The 24578-nt window shown below is 47.4% G+C and overlaps 1 protein-coding gene across 2 annotated transcripts in view; it reads right to left on the bottom strand.

Moving 5' to 3' along the window:
• The window catches only part of LOXHD1 (lipoxygenase homology PLAT domains 1), a 359211-nt gene that overhangs the window by 57065 nt on the left and 277568 nt on the right, over window positions 1-24578 (bottom strand). For both annotated transcript variants that reach the window (XM_073619032.1, XM_073619042.1), the window contains exons 35-36: window positions 5085-5239; window positions 475-684 (exon numbers count right to left, since the gene is read on the bottom strand). In XM_073619032.1, coding sequence (XP_073475133.1) covers window positions 475-684; window positions 5085-5239 — 365 coding nt within the window. The remainder of the gene's footprint in view (window positions 1-474; window positions 685-5084; window positions 5240-24578) is intronic.

Here is a 24578-nt window from a genome sequence, read left to right as displayed (position 1 = left end):
TGATCCCCTCAAAGACTGTTATCTAATGTTGCACATACCCTTATGTTGCAGTGCCTCTAGCCCCCCTGCCAGCTTTAAGTTGGCCATATTTGAAGCAAATGTTGGCTGGTTCCTGATGAGCCATAGATGTCCCAGCCGAAACCCTCTCACCCATCATCCATCAATCTGGTGCAGGTGGTGGCTGCCACAACACAATAGTCAGCAAGGGAAATTTCTCCATCCACACTGTTTAGAATGCTACAGCCTGTGGCCTGAATGAAAAAAATCCATTGAAGAGTTTGTAATATGTACTCCTCCCCGATATGAACTCTCCATTGGGGAAATTTTGACAAGCAGCTGGTGACACTGACAAGCTGCACAGCTGATATCCCGGCATTGGGAACAGGTAAGTATAAAGACTAGAGGAGCGGGGCACTTCAATATAAGTATAAATGCATTACATAAGTACAGTTTAGCAATGTATGATCAAATAACCTTTTCATAAAAATTCCTCTCGATCTTCTTGTCTTCTTTCTTGGTGGAAAGCCATCGCTCACAAAGGAACATATACGTCTCCTCTGTCACCTCATTCAGGATTTCCACTCTCTCCAAGTACCAATCTGGGTTCAGCATGCTGTTATCATGTCGGATCTTAATCTTGTAAATGGTACCCAGATCCACAGCCTCAATGTAAAATTTATCCACCTGTAAAATAGTTTCAGAATCAAAATTAAAGATCATTGGAAGTCTGTAAAACTGTATGCGATAATGGAGTCAAGTGAAGAATGTAGGGTATTTTAGAAGACTAATATTAAGCCTTGCCCTTATACAACTTCAAGTGAATCTGTGCTTTTTTTCACTTGAAATATTACTAAACGCAGGAGCCTGCATTCACTATATCTGGTCTTCTACAGTACACAGAACATGGAAATGCAATTATTTTCATGAATATAAACTGCTAAATACCTTTTCACACCAGCAGTATACAGCAGTCTTGTGACTTCTATCAGTGTCTGGCCGAAGACTGATTAAAGCTTGTTAGGAGGAGTTTTCATTCTCCTCTGACTGTCCTATGAGGCTACATGACCCCTGACCCTCCGTCTGGACAGTGCTGATTGGCCCTGTGCTGATCACATCCACCCTCCTAAAAAAAAACTCTTTAGCAATACACACCAAACTGAGCATGTGCAGACCGATTCCAAAGGCTCTGTACTATCAGCAGATGGATTGGGGAAAGTAAAAGAAGGGGAGGATCAGAGAAGGTAGGCACAAACAGCTTTTTTTACACAATGGGGAGAATTAACCCTTAAGGTTCCACAGTAAGTATAACAAGCATGCTTTACTGGATATAGAGACTAATTTTACTGTTGTGGGTTAAGTAACACTTTAACTGCCCCCCTCCTGTGTTTCACATACCAGGTACTTCCAGGTATGGGGGATCATGTAAGTCAATCCCCATCCTCCCATGTGACAGCACTGAAAATCTGGTAATGTCATATGGGGACAGGAAGAAACTTCTTGGCCTTGTGTAAGCTCACAGTTGGAGCTTACAGATGGCTTCCTCTTTTCACTCGATGTGGCTGAAAAGATCAAAGGTAGAGCGAAGAGAAGTTGCACAGCTGGGGAGAAGAGAAGTTACGTGAACGTTTTACTTTGCCCTACACAAGCAAGATGCAGGTAGCCCCTAATCCCCAACTACCATGTCAACGTAGCTGTTCCTCATTTGTAACTTCAACTACAAGGAAGAGTATGGTGGCATTCACATTGATGTTTTCAGATCCTGAATAAAAGTTCGGCTTATCACTAACTTTTTCACAGTATGACCTGCTAGTGAAGCAGAAAAACAGTATGAAGGAACAAAGGTCCAACAATGGCCTTACAGAAAACAGGTTCCAAAACGCAATAAAACAACTGTCATGCCCCTTACAGGCATATTTATTATACTATTGTATAGATGCCTACTTTTAATTGTGTGGAACAGTGAAGTCTTTTAGGAAGGTTGGTGGATGATGAGTCAGCCAAGCTACTTACCTTCAATCAACAAAGGCTAGCTTTAGAAAACATAATACCAGAATAGTCCTCTTTTTTTCTACATTTTTTATCAAATTTTAGCTCCAGTGGCTACTCCCACCCTCTCTCTAGTGCTGTCCCCTGCATATCACTTTGCCGCCGATCCAGCGCCAGGTCTTTTCCAGGTTGAATAATACCCAGCCTCATTCAACCCACTTACTGTTTGCCCAGGAAGTCATGACTCATGAGATTCTTCCCTGGACTTACTGGAGAATGCTGCAGAGACCAGTGCCACGTACTGGCATGGTGCTGCACTTCGTAGCAATTAGGACCTGCAAACCACTGAAGGAAGAAGAAGGTGAAGAGAACCTGGGACATCACACTTGACCGAAGACACTTAGAAAAAATGTATGAAGAAAGATTTCATTTTTTTTTCCAGACTGCAGGGTCTTCCAATTGGGAGAAATGGCAAATAAGGAAAGCCTGGTGGGCCTGAAGTTGGACTATAATGATAACTGATATCACCCAATGAGTCTGACCATTCATCAATTTAATTCTAAAACAAACCCATGAGCCATTGTAAACATTTAGAACTAAGTGTCCTGCTTTAGGTACCAGGTACCAGGTTTGCAGATGATACCAAGCTAAGCAGGGCAATAACTTCTACGCAGGATGTGGAAACCTTGCAAAAAGATCTGAACAAATTAATGTGGGGTGGGCAACAACATGGCAAATGAGGTTCAATGTAGAAAAATGTAAAATAATGCATTTGGGTGGCAAAAATATGAATGCAATATATACACTAGGGGGGAGAACCTCTGGGGGAATCAAGGATGGAAAAGGGCCTGGGGGTCCTAGTAGATGATAGGCTCAGCAATGGCATGCAATGCCAAGCTGCTGCTAACAAAGCAAACAGAATATTGGCATTAAAAAGGGGATTAATTCCAGAGATAAAACGATAATTTTCCCGCTCTATAAGATTCTGTTCCGGCCGCACCTAGAGTATGCTGTCCAGTTCTGGGCACCAGTCCTCAGGAAGGATGTACTGGAAATGGAGCGAGTACAAAGAAGGGCAACTAAGCTAATAAAGGTTCTGGAGGATCTTAGTTATGAAGAAAGGTTGCGAGCACTGAACTTATTCTCTCTGAAGAAGAGACGCTTGAGAGGGGATATGATTTCAATTTACAAATACCATACTGGTGACCCCACAATAGGGATAAAACTTTTTCACGGAAGGGAGTTTAACAAGACTCGTAGACACTCATTACAATTAGAAGAAAAGAGGTTTAACCTTAAACTACGTAGAGGGTTCTTTACTGTAAGAACGGCAAGGATGTGGAATTCCCTTCCACAGGCGGTGGTCTCAGCGGGGAGCATCAATAGCTTCAAGAAACTATTAGATAAGCACCTGAACGACCGCAACATAAAGGGATATACAATGTAATACTGACATAATCACACACATAGGTTGGACTTGATGGACTTGTGTCTTTTTTTCGACCTCACCTACTATGTGACTATGTACCACAAAGTACCTACTACTTGGATTCCACTATAACAGGGTGTAGTAAAGGAAAAACACTGTTCAGCAAATTCAAAGCTGCATATTTTATGATCAAATAAGGCTGCCCCTCTATATACATATACACTATATTACCAAAAGTATTGGAATGCCTGCCTTTAGACACACATGAACTTTAATGGCATCCCAGCCTTAGTCCGTAGGGTTTAATATTGAGTTGGCCCACCCTTTGCAGCTATAACAGCTTCAACTCTTCTGGGAAGGCCGTCCACAAGGTCAGTGTCTATGAAAATGTTTGACCATTCTTCCAGAAGTGCATTTGTGAGGTCAGGCACTGACGTTGCATGAGAAGGCCTGGCTCGCAGTCTCTGCACTAACTCATCCCAAAGGTGTTCTATTGGGTTGAGGTGAGAACTCTGTGCAAGCCAAGTCAAGTTCCTCCACCCCAAACTCATTTATCCATGTCTTTATGGACCTTGCTTTGTGCACTGGTCCAAATCATTTGGTGGAGGGGGGACTATGGTGTGGGGTTGTTTTTCAGAGGTTGGGCTTGGCCCCTTAGTTCCAGTGAAGGGAACTCTTAAGGCGTCAGCATATCAAGACATTTTGGAGAATTTCATGCTCCCAACTTTGTGGGAACAGTTTTGGGATGGCCCCTTCCTGTTCCAACAAGACTGCACCAGTGCACAAACAAGGTCCATAAAGACATGGATGAGCGAGTTTGGGGTGGAGGAAAATGACCTTAACCCGATAGAACACCTTTGGGATGAATTAGAGCGGAGACTGACAGCCAGTCCTTTTTGCACACATCAGTGCCTGACATTCCCATAGACACACTCCTAAACCTTGTGGACAGCCTTCCCAGAAGAGTTGAAGCTGTTATAGCCACAAAGGTTGGGCCAACTCAATATTGAACCCTACGGACTAAGACCGGGAAGCCATTAAAGTTCATGTGCGTGTAAATTCAGGTGTCCCAATACTTTTGGTAATAGGGTGTATAGTTATGAAATATACAGTGATAGACTGTGCTCTGTCACTTTGTAAAGATGCAGATAGTGACAGGTATAGAGCCTGGTTAAGTATGCAAAGGGTCTATGAAAAGTAGTGAGACCAAAGCTGAGCATACAGTTATGAGTTATGAAATACGAAGTCTGAACATTGGTTCTTTGAGTTGTTCAGCAGAACATTCTTTTTTTATCATTGAGTCAATTTCGTTTGATTGACTTCTGCCGAAAGGACATGTTGGAATATTTTTCCTCGATTAGCTGTCACAACCAATCAACTTCAGCTACTGATCAGTGTATTCTTACAGCAACGAGTGCCGCGCCTAGGATACCTCCATCTATCTCTTTTGTGTGGATGGAGGAATCTGTTAGTTTTTTTTTTTTCATTCAGTCTGCTGACAGAACAAAAAATAAATAAATAACTGTGTATGCCTTCTTTTCTTCGATTGCTGAGGCATGCCCAATTTCCATCTAATCTCTTGGAGTAGCTTTAAAGCCATGAAGGCCACATTGCACAAAATCTCTTAAAAATGCAAGGCACAGATTTTTATAAGTGAAGAGATTCCCACCTGCCCTCTCTCAAACTTGTTCTTGTTGGTCTCTGATTTGCTGAGTTTGCGCTCTCCAGTGTCGCCAAGGTCCCCGTAGATGGTGAGGAACACATTTGCATCCGTTCCAGCGCCATATATATCTCCGGTGTACACAGACACGCTATAGCTGTGCGCTGAAAGACAGAAACACCAATGAGAGATAGAGCTTGTGCAGGATGGTGTGACATGACAATCTGAGTCTAGCCAATGGAATATAATTTTTACTAAAAATAAGACAAATATGGCAGTACAAACCCACAACCTTTCCACTTCCAGAACAGTTTTCTGCATTTTTTTTGCACAAGTATTAAAATGCATATTTTAGGGATTAGTTAAAACTATGGCTGAAACAACTAATCGATTAATCGGCTAGCCGATTAGTTGGCCTGCATACAGAATTAATTTTTTGTTTACATATCAGGAAATACAGTCCAGCACACATACAGCTCAGTACACCATCCATACATGTCAGTAAGTGGCTGAGAACTTGTGAATGTGTGAGAAACAATGCCTCATGGGACATATAGTCCTGGGCAGGACATGAGTGGGTCTAAAGGCAGAAGTTTTTTTTACCTTGCTTTAGGGGCACGCTATACTATAATTTGCAGCTTGCTATTGGGGCACTCTGAAGGCAGGAGGAGCCAGAAGCATCGGTGGGGGACCCCAGAAGAGAAGAATCGGGGCTGCTCTGTGCAAAACCATGACACAGAGCAGGTAAGGATAACATGTTTGTTTAAAAAAAAAAAAATACTTTAAAGACTGTGCAGGGAAGATCAGCATCTGAACCCAGAGAAGGTGGAGGCTGATAGACTGGAGGTAATAGAAGGCATTACAATTACATTTAAAGTAAACTTTTACATGGAGGCAAGCCACATTACGTGGGAGCAGGGCACATTATGTGGGAGCAGGGCACATTACAGGGGGAGCAGAGCACATTACGTAGGAGCAGAGCACATTATGTGGGAGCAGGGCACATTACAGGGGGAGCAGGGCACATTACAGGGGGAACAGGGCACATTACAGGGGGAGTAGGGCACATTACAGGGGGAGTAGGGCACATTACAGGGGGAGCGGGGCACATTATGTGGGAGCAGGGCACATTACAGGGGGAGCAGGACACATTACAGGGGGAGCAGGGCACATTACAGCGGGAGCAGGGCACATTACAGGGGGAGCAGGGTACATTACGTGGGAGCAGGACACATTACGTGGGAGCAGGGAACATTACGTGGGAGCAGGACACATTACAGTGGGAGCAGGGCAAATTACAGGCGGAGCAAGGCACATTACGTGGGAGCAGGACACATTACAGGGGGAGCAGGGAACATTACAGGGGGAGCAGGGCACATTACGTGGGAGCAGGACACATTACAGGGGGAGCAGGGTACATTACAGGGGGAGCAGGGCACATTACGTGGGAGCAGGGCATATTACAGGGAGAGCAGGGCACATTATGTGGGAGCAGGGCACATTAAGTGGGGAGCAGGGCACATTACGTGGGAGCAGGGCACATTACGTGGGAGCAGGGCACATTACAGGGGGAGCAGGGCACATTACAGCGGGAGCAGGGCACATTACAGGGGGAGCAGGGTACATTACAGCAGAAGGGCACATTACAGCGGGAGCAGGGTACATTACAGGAGGAGCAGGGCACATTACGTGGGAGCAGGGCATATTACAGGGGGAGCAGGGCACATTACAGCGGGAGCAGGGCACATTACAGCGGGAGCAGGGCACATTACAGGGGGAGCAGGGTACATTACAGGGGGAGCAAAGCACATTACAACGGGAGCAGGGCACATTACAGCGGGACCAGGGTACATTACAGCAGAAGAGCACATTACAGCGGGAGCAGGGCACATTACAGGAGGAGCAGGGCACATTACGTGGGAGCAGGGCACATTACAGGGGGAGCAGGGCACATTACAGGGGGAGCAGGGCACATTACAGCGGGAGCAGGGCACATTATAGCGGGAGCAGGGCACATTACAGGGGGAGCAGGGTACATTACAGGGGGAGCAGGGTACATTACAGGGGGAGCAGGGCACATTACGGCGGGAGCAGGGTACATTACATGCGCCCCAGTGTGAAAGGGGTCTAAATAAAAAATGTGATCTCTGAGTCTGATGATATTTACCAGATTCAACCTCCAATAGTATATACAGTATATCTCTTCTGTCTGTTATTCTCAGAGTGGATTAGAGATTTTGCTCCCTAAGCATATAGTTGGTTATTTATATTTACCACTGCATATAGATTTTTAAGAATACATTTTTTAAACTTTATATATTAAATTATACACCACACTTTTTTTAAGGTTATTATCCGATTAATCAATGAATCAAAACAATAATCGGCCAATTAATCAATTATGAAAATAATCGTTAGTTGCAGCCCTAGTTAAAACCCCCAAGCATGATATATTTTTATAAAAGCAAGACCCTGAAAAATACATTGGTAGTAGTTGTAATATTATATGCCCCACAATATTAGAGCAACTGTTTATCAAGCCAATATTTTTAGTAAAACATGCATATATAAAATTCATTTTAGTGGGCACAATACCAAAATCACCAAAATCATTTTGGTAAAATATAAACGGCAAAGTTGCGTCGAGTAAATAGATACCAAACATGTCAAGACTTGCACGTGCCCATAAAATGGCAACAAACTATGGTACCTAAATTGTCTACATGTCCTTACTTGACTTACTAGTCATCAATTAATGCCCATTTAACCATAAGTAAGTCCATTTGATATAAGCCTATAGGCAACTAATGCAGTACTGAGAGTATTACCAATGTGTTCCTTGGGAGTGGAGAAATAAGCCTGATCTGTCTGGTATTTACATCTTTGCATACAGGTCTATGCCAGACTCCATGACCGTATAGGCGCAATGGGCTTAGGTCCCAATTAACGTAACACAAAGGGATCAAATTCCTCACCACCCTTGCCCTTTACCCCATTAAATAAGACACTTACAACCATTAGGTTGGAAAGGGCAAGGCCACAGCTTTAATAAATTCCAAAACATAACATGTGAACATATTTAACCAGTGCCAGTCACAGTCGTACTGTGAGCACTTAACCAAAAGAGGGAAGTGGGGCCTGTCTTTACCATAAGTGCTGGGCAGACAGCCTACTTCCAATTTTCCATCAAGGGCATAGCCAGTGGTGTATTTAGGTTTTGTGCTGCCCTAGGCCTGACTAAACTTATGCATTCCCCCCTAATTTAAATACGACCCACACCTTGCTGCCAGGGCCACACCCCTTCCTGTTTAAGACCCACCCTATCATCTGTAAACCACACCCCTTCCTCTTTAGGCTCATTTGGAACCTTTCAGGAGGGAGGGGGGAACAGGTACCTGTTTTTGACAGGTACCCTTTCCCACTCCCTGGAGACTGTGCTGCCCCCTCTGAAGTTCGGCCCCCCTCCTCCTTCCTCCACTGGGGCATTCAGAAAGTGCAACGCGCTTCGCACACGTGCAGTAGTGAACCGTCCGGTTTCTCTTACCATGAATGATGGTGGCAATACCAGAGGGCCAATCCGAAAATCGACTGAGGTGTCGACATTGCAGGATCCCTGGACAGGTAAGTGTCCTAATATTAAAAGTCAGCAGCTACAGTATTTGTAGCTGCTGAGTTTTAATGTTTTCACGGGGTGGGGGCGGGACTTCTCTTTAATGAGTTTGCATTGATTTCAGCATTGATGGAGCACTTTATTGCAATATCATGATCTGCATATTAATGCGCTTTCACTAAATGTGGACTGTTTAAAGGGTTTGCATTGATTTTAGTATGCATGGAGCACTTTACACATGCCAGTGGAGGCTGGTGCTCAAAATTTTTTTGGGGGGGGGGCAAACAAACTAAAAAATTTAGAAAAAAAAGACATCAATTGCAGCCTCACTGTGCCCCAACAAACGCAGCCACTGTTCCATCAAACGCAGCCACTGTGCCCACCAAATGCAGCCACTGTGCCATCAAACTCAGCCACTGTGCCCACCAAACGCAGCCACTGTGCCCATCAAACGCAGACACTGTGCCCCATCAAACGCAGCCACTGTGCCCCCCAAATGCAGCCACTGTGCCCACAAAACGCAGCCACTGTGCCCACCAGACGCAGCCACTGTGCCCACCAGACGCAGCCACTGTGCCCACCAAACGCAGCCACTGTGCCCATCAATTGCAGCCACTGTGCCCATCAAACGCAGCCACTGTGCCATCAAATGCAGCCACTGTGTCCCATCAAACGCAGCCACTGTGCCCACCAAACGCAGCCACTGTGCCCATCAATTGCAGCCACTGTCCCCATCAATTGTAGCCACTGTGCCCTCAAACGCAGCCACTGTGCCCATCAAATGCCAACACTGTTCCCATAACACTGATATAATTTATTAAATGACTTTACCTGCTGTCCTGGGGGGTTCCCTTGTGCTTCTCTCCTCCTGACGTCACTGCCAGACCTCGCCCCAGTGCCGAGTAGAAGCAGTGCGGAGGAGGGTAGGCGGAGCATAAGGCTCCACCTCCGCCAGTCACCGGCCGCTTATAGGGTCGTGAGTCACACGCCGCCCCCCCCCCGCATGAGAGAAAGTCCCCCCACCCGATTCCCGGCTCCCGCCCCCCGCACACATGCAGCCCACGGCGGCCGCCTTGCTGTAGCGGGTGGCGCTGCTGTGTATGGGCGTACTTGGCAGAGGCTTAGGCTTAGCAGACTTGGCTTAGCAGCGCCGCTACAGCAAGGCGGCCGCCGTGGGCTGCATGTGTGTGGGGGGATGCCGCGGGAGCCGGGAATCGGGTGGGGGGACTTTCTCTCATGCGGGGGCGGATTTTTTTGCCGCCCCCCTGCAAAGTGCCGCCCTAGGCCTAGGCCTTGTAGGCCTAGGCCAAAACACAGCCCTGGGCATAGCCCATTACAGCAACTTTAACTGCTGGCAAGGTCAAGAAAACTGCAGCAAGCTGTGACATACCATAACAGAGGAAAAGGGGCGGGCAGCTCTTCCAACAACTCTTCCGAAAGACCCAGAATTCCCTGGGGCACACGACTTCCTGAGCTCAGGCCCATCCCATCCCACATGTCCCAACCAATCGTTCCCCTTGTCATGTACCTAGCCATGCCCCCATCAGTCAAGGCTCTCTTTCCCTAGGGAGGGGCTCAAGAGGTGTTCACCTTCATTGCTTATCATTATTGTATATGAATGGCTTTGCTGCTTTCCCCTTGCCAAATCTTTTCTGCTTTTTTGAATAATCATGCACATTGGACTTTTTCTGCAACAATGTTTATGCCAGATACCAACCTTTACTAAAAACAACTAACCATTTATTGCATTCATTATTGGGAATTGATTTGGCAATGACGGCGTCTAGTTGCTGCGACTATTTTTGATGTGGAATATGCTAACTGACATATCAGTATGGAAGTCACATGGCTTCCTCAAATTTAATCTAAAACCGTGCTCTAAATACAGTATATTGTCAAAAGTTTTGGGATGCCTGCCTTTACACGCACATGAACAGTCCCAGTCTTAGTTTGTAGGGTTCAAATTTTGAGTTGGCCCACCCTTTGCAGCTATAACAGCTTCAACTCTTCTGGGAAGGCTGTCCACAAGGATTAGGAGTGTGTCTATGGGAATGTTTGACCGTTCTTCCAGAAGTGCATTTGTGAAATCAGGCACTGATGTTGGTCAAGAAGGCCTGGCTCGCAGTCTCTGCTCTAATTCATCCCAAAGGTGTTCTATTGGGTTGAGGTCAGGACCCAAACTCGCTCATCAGTCAGTATCTGGTGTGACCACCATTTGCCTTACGCAGTGCAGCACATCTCCTCCACATAGAGTTGATCAGGTTCTCGATTGTGGCCTGTGGCATGTTGGTCCATTCCTCTTTAATGGCTGTGCGAAGTTGCTGGATATTGGCAGGAACTGGAACACGCTGTCGTATACGCTGATCCAGAGCATCCCAAACATGATCAATGGGTGACATGTCCGGTGAGTATGCTGGCCTTGCAAGAACTGGGATGTTTTCAGCTTCCAGGAATTGTGTACAGATCCTTGCCACATGGGGTCGTGCATTATCATGCTGCAACATGAGGTGATGGTGGTGGATGAATGGCACAACAATGGGCCTCAGGATCTTGTCACAGTATCTCTGTGCATTCAAAATGCCATCAATAAAATGCACCTGTGTTCGTTGTCCATAGCATATGCCTGTCCATACCATAACCCCACCGCCACCATGGGCCACTCCATCCACAATGTTGACATCAGCAAATCGCTCACCCACACAATGCCATACACGCTGTCTGCCATCTGCCCGGTACAGTGAAAACCAGGATTCATCCATGAAGAACACCTCTCCAAAGTGCCAGACGCCATTGAATGTGAGCATTTGTCTACTCAAGTCGGTTACAAAGACGAACTGCAGTCAAGTCGGTCAAGACCCCGATGAGGACGACGAGCAGGCAGATGAACTTCCCTGAGATGGTTTCTGACAGTTTGTGCAGGAATTCTTTGGTTTTACAAACCGATTGTTGCAGCAGCTGTCCGGGTGGCTGGTCTCAGACGATCTTGGAGGTGAAGATGCTGGATGTGGAGGTCCTGGGCTGGTGTGGTTACACATGGTCTGCGGTTGTGAGGCCAGTTGGATGTACTGCCAAATTCTCTGAAACGCCTTTGGAGACGGCTTATGGTAGAGAAATGAACATTTCATTCAAGAGCAACAGCTCTGGTGGACATTCCTCCAGGCAGCATGCCAATTGCACGCTCCCTCAAAACTTGCGACATCTGTGGCATTGTCCTGTGTGATAAAACTGCACATTTTAGAGTGGCCTTTTATTGTGACCAGCCTAAGGCACACCTGTGCAATAATCATGCTGTCTAATCGGCATCTTGATATGCCACACCTGTGAGGTGGATGGATTATCTCTGCAAAGGAGAAGTGCTCACTAAGACAGATTTAGACAGATTAGTGAACAATATTTGTGTACATAGAAAAAGTCGTAGATCTTTGCGTTCAGCTCATGATAAATAGGGGCAAACACAAAGGTGTTGGGTTTATAATTTTGCTCAGTTTATTTTTAATAAAACAGTTTTGATTATTTTGTGTTTGAGTGAACTTTGGTATTTTGAATTTGGGGTAGGATTTGATGCTCTTTGTGGTGTCCAGATCCATGACTCTTCCTGTTTGTGTATAATTAACCATGAATGATGACCTAGAATTATTGCTCTTACTCCGGTGTGTGTGTGTGTGGTGATACCCGCTGAAATCCACCAGACCCAGAAGAGGGGAAAAAAAAGCCTAGGGGGGTCAATACATTCTGGTGTTAATGGAAATGATCAAGTGGCTTTACTGGTGCCTGAATCACTTCTGGCAGAAAGTCAACAGTCAGCTGAAGATGTATAAACTCCTCCTACCGTGGCTCTGCCAATGTAAGCCTTATGCCAGAGTCAGTGAAAGAGTTAAAAAAAACTTTGAATTAGATTTCCCCCCTCTTCTTTCTCTTTATGGAGCTAGCTTTGTGCACAGGGGCACAGTCATGCATTCTTCGCCGGAAATACCCAAACCCAAATACCCAAATCTGGAGTGGAGGACACAAACTTTTGGCATTATAGGTAGAGGTAGATGTGATGATATATTGCCTATACACAGGCCCGGATTTACTCCCTTTGCCGACCCCAAGGCCGGGTCCTTCAATGCCGCTCCCCCACCCCCAACACACACACACACACACCACCATTCTCGTCCTTTATCCATGGCTGCTACAATAGATCAATTAAAAACATATCTCCACTATATACTCCCCCCTCTATCATCTCTATATACACCCCTCTATCGTCTCTATATACTCCCCCCTCTATCGTCTCTATATACTCCCCCCTCTATCATCTCTATATACACCCCTCTATCGTCTCTATATACTCCCCCCTCTATCGTCTCTATATACTCCCCCCTCTATCGTCTCTATATACTCCCCCCTCTATCGTCTCTATATACACCCCTCTATCACCTCTATATACACCCCTCTATCGTCTCTATATACACCCCTCTATCGTCTCTATATACACCCCTCTATCGTCTCTATATACACCCCTCTATCGTCTCTATATACACCCCCCTCTATATACAGGTATACAGGCAGGCTAGGACGGTATACAGGCAGGCCAGGACGGTATACAGGCAGGCTAGGACGGTATACAGGCAGGCTAGAACAGTATACAGGCAGGCTAGGATGATATACAGGCAGGCTAGAACAGTATACAGGCAGGCTAGGACGATATACAGGCAGGCTAGGATGATATACAGGCAGGCTAGGACGATATACAGGCAGGCTAGAACAGTATACAGGCAGGCTAGGACGATATACAGGCAGGCTAGGACGATATACAGGCAGGCTAGAACAGTATACAGGCAGGCTAGGACGGTATATAGGCAGGCTAGAACAGTATACAGGCAGGCTAGGATGATATACAGGCAGGCTAGAACAGTATACAGGCAGGCTAGGACGATATACAGGCAGGCTAGGATGATATACAGGCAGGCTAGGACGATATACAGGCAGGCTAGAACAGTATACAGGCAGGCTAGGACGATATACAGGCAGGCTAGGACGATATACAGGCAGGCTAGAACAGTATACAGGCAGGCTAGGACGGTATATAGGCAGGCTAGAACAGTATACAGGCAGGCTAGGACGGTATACAGGCAGGCTAGGACGGTATACAGGCAGGCCAGGACGGTATACAGGCAGGCTAGGACGGTATACAGGCAGGCTAGAACAGTATACAGGCAGGCTAGGATGATATACAGGCAGGCTAGAACAGTATACAGGCAGGCTAGGACGATATACAGGCAGGCTAGGATGATATACAGGCAGGCTAGGACGATATACAGGCAGGCTAGAACAGTATACAGGCAGGCTAGGACGATATACAGGCAGGCTAGGACGATATACAGGCAGGCTAGAACGGTATACAGGCAGGCTAGGACGGTATATAGGCAGGCTAGAACAGTATACAGGCAGGCTAGGACGGTATACAGGCAGGCTAGGACGATATACAGGCAGGCTAGGACGATATACAGGCAGGCTAGAACAGTATACAGGCAGGCTAGAACAGTATACAGGCAGGCTAGGACGGTATACAGGCAGGCTAGGACGGTATACAGGCAGGCTAGGATGATATACAGGCAGGCTAGAACAGTATACAGGCAGGCTAGGACGGTATACAGGCAGGCTAGGACGGTATACAGGCAGGCTAGGACGGTATACAGGCAGGCTAGGACGATATACAGGCAGGCTAGAACAGTATACAGGCAGGCTAGGACTATATAAAGGCAGGCTAGGACGATATACAGGCAGGCTAGAACAGTATACAGGCAGGCTAGGACGGTATATAGGCAGGCTAGAACAGTATACAGGCAGGCTAGGACGGTATGCAGGCAGGCTAGGACGGTATACAGGCAGGCTAGGATGATATACAGGCAGGCTAGAACAGTATACAGGCAGGCTAGGACGATATACAGGCAGGCTAGGATGATATACAGGCAGGCTAGAACAGTATACAGGCAGGCTAGGACGATATACAGGCAGGCTAGGACAATATACAGGCAGGCTAGAACAGTATACAGGCAGGCTAGGACGGTATATAGGCAGGCTAGAACAGTATACAGGCAGGCTAGGACGGTATATAGGCAGGCTAGGACGGTATATAGGCAGGCTAGAACAGTATACAGGCAGGCTAGGACGGTATATAGGCAGGCTAGGACGGTATACAGGCAGGCTAGAACAGTATACAGGCAGGCTAGGACGGTATACAGGCAGGCTAGAACAGTATACAGGCAGGCTAGGACAGTATATAGGCAGGCTAGAACAGTATACAGGCAGGCTAGGACGGTATACAGGCAGGCTAGGACGGTATACAGGCAGGCTAGGACGATATACAGGCAGGCTAGGATGATATACAGGCAGGCTAGAACAGTATACAGGCAGGCTAGGACGATATACAGGCAGGCTAGGACAATATACAGGCAGGCTAGAACAGTATACAGGCAGGCTAGGACGGTATATAGGCAGGCTAGAACAGTATACAGGCAGGCTAGGACGGTATATAGGCAGGCTAGGACGGTATATAGGCAGGCTAGAACAGTATACAGGCAGGCTAGGACGGTATATAGGCAGGCTAGGACGGTATACAGGCAGGCTAGAACAGTATACAGGCAGGCTAGGACGGTATACAGGCAGGCTAGGACGATATACAGGCAGGCTAGGACGATATACAGGCAGGCTAGAACAGTATACAGGCAGGCTAGAACAGTATACAGGCAGGCTAGGACGGTATATAGGCAGGCTAGAACAGTATACAGGCAGGCTAGAACAGTATACAGGCAGGCTAGGACGGTATACAGGCAGGCTAGGCCGATATAAAGGCAGGCTAGGACGATATACAGGCAGGCTAGGACGGTATAGAGGCAGGCTAGGACGGTATAGAGGCAGGCTAGGACGGTATACAGGCAGGCTAGGACGATATACAGGCAGGCTAGGACGGTATACAGGCAGGCTAGGACGGTATACAGGCAGGCTAGGACGATATACAGGCAGGCTAGGACGGTATACAGGCAGGCTAGGACGGTATACAGGCAGGCTAGGACGGTATACAGGTAGGATCGGACGATATACAGGCAGGCTAGGACGGTATACAGGCAGGCCAGGACGGTATACAGGCAGGCTAGGACGGTATACAGGCAGGCTAGGACGGTATACAGGCAGGCTAGGACGATATACATGCAGGCTAGGATGATATACAGGCAGGCTAGAACAGTATACAGGCAAGCTAGGACGATATACAGGCAGGCTAGAACAGTATACAGGCAGGCTAGGATGGTATACAGGCAGGCTAGGATGGTATACAGGCAGGCTAGGACGATATACAGGTAGGCTAGGACGATATACAGGCAGGCTAGAACAGTATACAGGCAGGCTAGGACGATATACAGGCAGGCTAGAACAGTATACAGGCAGGCTAGGACGATATACAGGCAGGCTAGGACGATATACAGGCAGGCTAGGATGGTATACAGGCAGGCTAGGACGATATACAGGCAGGCTAGGACGATATACAGGCAGGCTAGGCTCTAGCCTAGGGGAGAGAGAGAGAGAGAGAGAAGGTGATGATCATGAGGAAGAGAGGGGGAGGAAGAAGGTGCATAGAACAAAGGGGTGGGAACAGAGAGGGGGCTTATTCTGGGGGTCTCACTCATCAATTATGCTCTCCCTCTCAGGCTGGTCTCCCACAGGGCTGTGGCAGCTATTGTTTGAAAACAGAACTCCTCTCACAGCACAGTACAGTGCATTGCATGCATGTGGCTGGAGTGTGGGCGGGCACAAATGGGAGGCGGAGTATTGGATTGGACAAGCAGTGCAGTGAGGGAGGGGTTAGGAGGAGACAGAACACAGCCCGACTCCTGCACAAGCTAGCTGGCTTTCCAAGCTCTCACTGTGTCACTGTGACAGGATGCCAGAGGCTGTGGAGCGCCTGAGCTAAAGGGGAATAGTTATCCTTGATCTCCACTCCATACAAGTCTTGTATGGGGGAGAATACGCTCCTCTCACAGCTGCCCACACAGACTCCGCCTCCTGCTCTCCTTTCTAGTCAGAACAGCTTGTTTATCCTCATACAGAGCTCCGAATAATGTTAGTGCAGGGGGGGCGGCTGCAAAAGCCAAAAAGTCGCCGCAGGAGTGGCGCCGCCCCTGCACCACTGCCGCCCCGAGGCCTGGCCTCGGTGGCCTTGTGGGAAATCTGGCCCTGCCTATACAGTGGAACCTCGGATTGCGAGTACTGTATTTTTAAAACTCGTAACTCGGTTTGCGAGTGTTGTCTCGCAAAACAAGCATGAATCAGGCCAAAGTGGTGTGCAGTACCGCTTTTGGCCTGAGGTGGAGGGGGGCGCCGGAGCCAAGCAGAGCCGAAAGTCGCCGTTCGGAAATGCACGGAGAGCCCTGAGGACACTTCGGCTGACCTTGGCAAATCTCGGGTAGGAAGTCTTTCCGTGGTTTGCCGAGGTCAGCCGAAGTGTCCCTCGGGCCTTTTTGGCCTTTTCCGAGGCTCTCCGGCGCCCCCCCACCTCTGGCCGCATGCGGTATTGCATCCCATTGAAGTCAATGCGGAACAAATTCTTTTCGTTTCCGTTGACTTCAATGGGAAAACTCGTTTTGATATGCAAGTACATTGGATTACGAGCATACTCCTGGAACGGATTATGTTTGTAATCTGAGGTTCCACTGTATTGCATACACTCATTGGACACTTTATTAGGTACACTTGCTAGTACCGGGTTGGACCCCCTTTTTGCCTTCACTGCCTTCATTCTTCATGGTAAAGATTCAACAAGGTGTTCAGAAACATTTTGGTCCATAGTGACATGATAACATCACACAATTGCTGCAGATTTGTCAGCTGCACATCCACGATGCGATTCTCCTGTTCCACCACATCCCAAAGGTGCTCTATTGGATGAGATGTGGTGAGTGTGGAGACCATTGGAGTACAGGGACCTCATTGTCCAGTGGTGAGATGATTTGAGCTTTGTGACATGGTGCATTATCCTGCTGGAAGGAGCCATCAGAAGATGGGGACACTGTAGTCATAAAGGGATGGACATGGTCAGCAACAATACACAGGTAGGTTGTGGTGTTTAAATGATGATCAGATGGTACTAAGGGGCCCAAAGTGTGCCAAGAAAATATCCCCCCACACCATTACACCACCACCAGCCTGAAGCTTTGATACAAGGCAGGATGGATCCATGATTTCATGTTTACACCAAATTCTGACCCGATCAACTGAATGTCGCAGCTGAAATTGAGACTCATCAGACCAGGCAACGTTTTTCCAATCTTCTATTGTCCAATGTTGGTGATCCTGTGCCAATTGTAGCCTCAGTTTTCTGTTATTAGCTGACAGGAGTGGCACCCGGTGTGGTCTTCTGCTGCTGTAGCCCGTCTGCTTCAAGGTTTGATGTGTTGTGCGTTCAGAGATGGTATTCTGCATACCTTGGTTGTAACAAGTGTTTATTTGAGATACTGTTGCATTTCTATCATCTGGAACCAGTCTGCCCATTCTTCTCTGACCTCTGGCATTTTCCTCCACACGAATGCCGCTCACTGGATATTTTCTCTTTTTTTCGGAAAATTCTCTGTAAATTCTAGAGATGGTTGTGTGTGAAAATCCCAGTAGATCAGCAGTTTTTGAAATACTCAGACCAGCCCATCCCGCACCAGCAACCATGCCATGTTCAAAGTCACTTAAATCCCCCTTTCTTCCCCATTCTGATGCTCGGACTGAACTTCAGCAAGTCGTCTTTACCACGTCTAAATGCCTAAATGCATTGAGTTTCTGCCATGTGATTGGCTGATTAGCAATTTGTGTTACCAAGTGGCCGGTGAGTGTATGTACACAAGTACTATACAACCCCTTCAATTTATTTTCTGCGTAGAGATCAAATCAGAAGCGGCACTGTTCAGGACTGTTGTGTGCAGCAATGCCAACTGGCAGCAGACAGGCGCAGACTGAATAGTCACAAAGGTTAACAAGGCTGAATGTGGCCCATTAGCATTGCTTTTGTTGCCTGGGATGTCTGGGAGCCGACAGACACCCCACCATAAATCAGCCCCCCCTGACCCCCCCCCATCTCCCGGCGGGTGACAAGTCTAGAGTAGGGCAGGTGGGGACAAAGCCAAAGTGCGGATCTTGTCAATTCCTGCAGCCCCCCCCCCCCCCCGTGACAGCCGCACCACATTTGAATTATAAAGCCGCAACCAACGCAATAAAAAGCTCCCGTCTTCCAGTGAGAGTATAATTTACAGTCCCGTTCCTCCTGACACGCTGTACGATTGAGATGTATGAGCTCTCAGGCTGCCCTTATTATCGACTCTGATCGCAATTTATTCTCAAACACGGGGGGTTCAAGTCGTATGGCCTCTGTTGCTATTCAGATGCAACGAGGCGTACAACTGTCCAGCGCTATTATAGATAACATTCATGCGTAAAAGTGAAATTAAAAAAATAAAAAAAGTTAAAGAGTTCCAAAATATGTTTTCAAGCGGCTATAATGGTCACTGACTGCTTGTTACATCTCATATCTGGAAGGATGGAGCTTGGTCCTAGCAGTGCTCTGAATTCAATAAGGCTGCTTCTTTCTGGAACATTGCAACATTTTTCTATCCTCTGATTAGTTCTGTGGAGCAGGGGCGGACCGACAACTCATGGGGCCCCCGGGCAATCAGAGATTATGGGGCCACACAGTATACAATCACACAGTATACACAGAGATTTTTCTACCCTGTTTCCCCGAAAATAAGACCTAGCGTGATTGTCGGTGATGGCTGCAATATAAGCCCTACCCCCCAAATAAGCCCTAGTTAAAGTCCTTGTAGGTCTTATTTTCAGGGTAGGGCTTATTTTCGGGGAAACAGCGTAGGGCTTATTTGGGGGGTAGGGCTTATATTGCAGCCATCACCGACAATCACGCTAGGTCTTATTTTCGGGGGAAACAGGGTATCGGCTGAGAAGGTACTGGAGAGGTGGGGCAGCTATAATCTCGGGATTTTTAGACCAAAAGGATGTCGGTAAGGGACATTTCAGAGACAGATGTAAAAAAAAACCCACAGATTTTCACATACTGTCCCTGGTTTTACTGAGACTGGCAATCCTGATGGGGCCCCCTAGTGGCCCGGGGCCCTCGGGCAGTGCCCGAGAGCCCGAATGGTCAGTCCGCCCCTGCTGTGGAGTTGACTTGCTAAAACTGAGTGCAAACTCTGGTGCAGCTGTGCATGGTAGCCAATCAGCTTCTAACTTCTGCTTGTTCAATTAACCGTTTGCCGACCAGCCACCGTCATTATACCATACCTCCCAAAATTTTGAGATGCTAATGAGAGACACCTACTAACAAATGTATGTAGGCATAGGACACGCCCCCTGCCACACCCCCTTAAAGGAGAATTAACCCATTAAAAAAGGTTAAATAAATCCACAAGGGACTTTTTTTTACCACTACTATTCCTTTATATTGGCTTAAAGCGGAGTTCCCACTGTGAATTTTTTTTTTTTTTTTTAGGAGCCATATCTTTTTTAATAAGGATTATTTAGAGCACTCACGTTTCTTTGCTGAATCAGCCCTCGATTGGCGATTTCGTAGAGGAATATAATTTATATTCCTCTTTCCAGGTGCTTGTGGGCGCGTGAAGCCCACAAGCACTATCTTCCGGGCTCTGGTGCAGCTGAGCGACCAGCATGCACTGCCCCCGTTCTCGCGCATGCGCCGTATGTACGGCACAGCGCCGTACACCTCAGATGTTGCCATCAGAATGGGCGGCGGCCAGCGGAAGTGCCCGCCCCTGTTGTGATGGCAAAGAAGCCCTAGGCGCTGCTCAGTGTCTCCTGGGAAATGATGACAGACATCTCCCAGGAGCACTAGCGAGCACGGGCGCCGAGGGAAATTACGTCAGGCGCCTTGGAGAGGAAGAGGCAGATTACAAGGGACCCCCTAGCAACAGACCTGAAAAGGTGAATAAAAAAAAAAAAAAAAATTTCCACAGGTTGTTATTTAGATTTAATGCAGCAGAATAATGTAAAAAAAACAAAACTCCGGAACTCCGCTTTAAATTTACAAATGCAGCAATTTAGAAATTGGATGAAAGGTTTGGCACTGGAAAACACTTTTTGAAAGATAGAAAGTGCATTTTATATACAACTATATAGATCAGACCAAAATGAGGAACAAATGAGGGGGGAAGAGGGACAGAGGGACATTGCTCCAAATCAGGGACAGTTGGGAGCTATGATTATACTGCAGCTGGTTGGGACGGCTGAGTGAATCGCTTTAAGCGCAATAAGGGGCGCGTACGCACCGCAGGAGCCGATGCGCATGACCAGCGGCATGCGATGGCCGCCGGCCACCCGCGATCGCTCCACAGAGGGCCAGAACGGGGATCTGTCAATGTAAACAAACAGATCCCCATTCTGACAGGGGAGGAAAGAGAGATCCGCTGTTCCTACTGATCAGGAACAGCGATCTCTCTGTACTCCCAGTCAGCCCCCCCCCCCTCCAGTTAGAAACACCTCCCTAGGGAACACGTAAAGTGGAGTTCTGCTTAAAAAAAAAAAATTAAAAGTTAGCAGCTACAAATACTGCAGCTGCTGACTTTTAATAATCGGACACTTACCTGTCCCAGGGTCCAGTGATGCGGGGGGACGAAGCCCCGCTCGTCTTCCCCTCCTCTCTGCGGCGCCGGCATTGTAACTGTGGGCGCCCGGCTCTGACTTCACAGCCGGGCACCCACTGTGCATGCACGAGCCGCGCCCCGTGCCGTTACTGGCCGGGCAATCATCTGGGACCTGTGACGTGTTCCAGATGATTGCCGAGAGGGAGGGGGGAGAGGTGATCTCCCTTCCAGTGCCGCTGTGCGCCGGGAGGAAGTGGGAGCTGGGACCCTCTAAAAAGTGGGTATCCCCCCCCCCCAAAAAAAATGACATGCCAAATGTGGCATGTCAGGGGGTCACCTCCCTTAAAGTGGATGTTCCATTTTGGGGTGGAACTGCGCTTTAACCCCTTGATTGCCCCCTAGTGTTAACCCCTTCCCTGCCAGTGACATTTATACAGTAATCAGTGGCTATTTTTTTTAGCTCTGATCGCTGTATAAATGTCACTAGACCCCAAAAAAGTGTCAAAAGTGTCCGATCTGTCCGCTGCAATGTCGCAAGCCCGCTAAAAATCGCAGATCGCCACCATCAATAGTAAAAAATAAATAACTAATAAAAATGCCATAAATATAGCCCCTTTTTTGTAGACGCTATAACTTTTGCGCAAACCAATCAATATATGCTTATTGCGATTTTTTAAACAAAAATATGTAGAAGATTACCTATTGGCCTAAACTGATGAAGTAATTTGTTTTTTCTACATTTTTTTGGGATATTTATTATAGCAAAAAGTAAAAAAATATATATTTTTTTTGTTTATAGCGCAAAAAAGTGAAAACCGCAGAGGTGATCAAATACCACCAAATGGAAGCTCTATTTGTGGGAAAAAAAGGACGTCAATTTTGTTTGGGTACAGCATCATACAACCGCGCAATTGTCAGTTAAAGCAACGCAGTGCTGTATCGCAAAACATGGCCTGGTCATTAAGGGGGCAAATACTTTACGGTCCTTAAGCGGTTAAGCTTTGACATTAAGCCCTCGTTTAGATTGAAAACGGCTTTGAAATTGCGCAACTTCATCTGAAGCTGCACAATTTCAAAGCCGCATGTCCATGCGAATTCGGATGCAACTTGAAAGACACCTGTGTGGCTTCATGCAAAGATGTCTATTGAAGACGCACCCAAAATAGGGTGCGTCTTCAGGTACCAATTTTGCAAATCGCAATAGGCTGCGACTTGTCATGCGATTTCACCTGTCCAATCGCATGACAAATTGCTTCAATGTGAACAAGGGCTAAAACCTGGAAGCTGATAAGCTATCATGCACAGCTGCACCAGATTATGTACTCTCCAGCTTTGGTAAATCCACCCCCTGGTGCAAGGGGTGTAGGGAAATGTTAGCATAGTATAAATACACAAGGTATGTGTTTGTGGGTGGGGCAGTGACACACAGGGGTTGAATTATTAAAGCCGGGTACACATGGGCCGAATGTCAGGAGACATGGCCGATTCTGTACAACCATCCTGCTGGAAAATTTCCTCTAGAAAGCTAAAAACTGAAGTGCTGATCTGTGTGTTCTGATAACAGGAAAGTCTCCCTGCTGACAGAATACAATGACACAGCAGGGAGGATTCCCCAATCTGCATTGATTGTAGAATCTGGTCAGTTTTTTTGTCAACCTGCTGGTTGAATGAAAAAAATTGACCCATCTATGGCTATGCACTAGTAGAATTTTGTTTGTTTGTTTTCAGAACATTTGTTTGGATTTTCTAATAATTAGTGGGTTCAAATCAACATTCGTTTTATTACCCCAAAGATGAGAAAAAGCAGGATTGAATTTTTTACTTGAACAAACAAATTTCTAATAGTGAATGTGGTTTTCATTCAGGAAAGTCCATTCATTCCAAAATCGACCGTTAGAAGCAAGCAAAATGTTAATGTACTTTCAAAAATTTGTCAAGTCATCGAATGTACTAATCAGGATTTTCGTACTAAGGTTCATACAAACGTTCTTGGAAATCTACTGCAGTGGTCACCAACCTTACGGACCTCACAGACAACTACACTTACAATTTTGAATCCAGCTGGGACTCTCTGCCCCCCTCCCCCTGGATCACACTGCTGCCTTATACGCACAATGCTCTGGCTCTCTGCCTCCCTCCCCCCGAGATCACACTGCTGCCTTATACACACAATGCTCCAGCTCTCTGCCCCCCTCTCCCTGGATCACACTGCTGCCTTATACACACAATGCTCCAGCTCTCTGCCCCCCTCTCCCTGGATCACACTGCTGCCTTATACACACAATGCTCCGGCTCTCTGCCCCCCTCTCCCTGGATCATACTGCTGCCTTATACACACAATGCTCCGGCTCTCTGCTTCCCTCCCCCTGAGATCACACTGCTGCCTTATACACACAATGCTCTGGCTCTCTGCCTCCCTCCCCCCCGAGATCACACTGCTGCCTTATACACACAATGCTCCAGCTCTCTGCCCCCCTCTCCCTGGATCACACTGCTGCCTATACACACAATGCTCCGGCTCTCTGCCCCCTCTTTTCCTGGATCACACTGCTGCCTTATACACACAATGCTCCGGCTCTCTGCCCCCAGTCTCCCTGGATCACACTGCTGCCTTATACACACAATGCTCCGGCTCTCTGCCCCCCTCTCCCTGGATCACATTGCTGTTCTATACACACGATGCTCCGGCTCTCTGTAACCCTCTCCCTGGATCACACTGCTGCCTTATACACACAATGCTCCGGACCTCTGGCCACCTCCCCCTGGATCACACTGCTACCTTATGCACACAATTCTCTGGCTCTCTGTCCCTCCCCCTCTCTCTGGATCACACTGCTACCTTATGCACACAATGCTCCGGCTCTCTGCCCCCCTCTCCCTGGATCACACTGCTACCTTATACATACAATGCTCCGGCTCTCTGCCCCCCTCCCCCTGAATCACACTGCTGCCTTATACACACAATGCTCCGGCTCTCTGTCCCCCTCTCTCTGGATCACACTGCTACCTGATACACACAATGCCCTGGCTCTCTGTCCCCTTCTCCCTGGATCACACTGCTGCCTTATACACACAATGCTCTGGCTCTCTGGCCCCCGTCCCCCTGGATCACACTGCTACCTTATACACACAATGCTCTGGCTCTCTGTCCCCCCCAATCACACTGCTGCCTTATACACACAATGCTCTGGTTCTCTGCCTCCCTCTCCCTGGATCACACTGCTGCCTTATACACACAATGCTCCGGCTCTCTGCTTC

The sequence above is a fragment of the Aquarana catesbeiana genome, linkage group LG01 (genome assembly GCF_042186555.1).
Source record: "Aquarana catesbeiana isolate 2022-GZ linkage group LG01, ASM4218655v1, whole genome shotgun sequence".
Classification (NCBI taxonomy): domain Eukaryota; kingdom Metazoa; phylum Chordata; class Amphibia; order Anura; family Ranidae; genus Aquarana; species Aquarana catesbeiana.
Note: the sequence above shows the minus strand (reverse complement) of the source record. Positions and strands in the feature narration are given on the sequence as shown.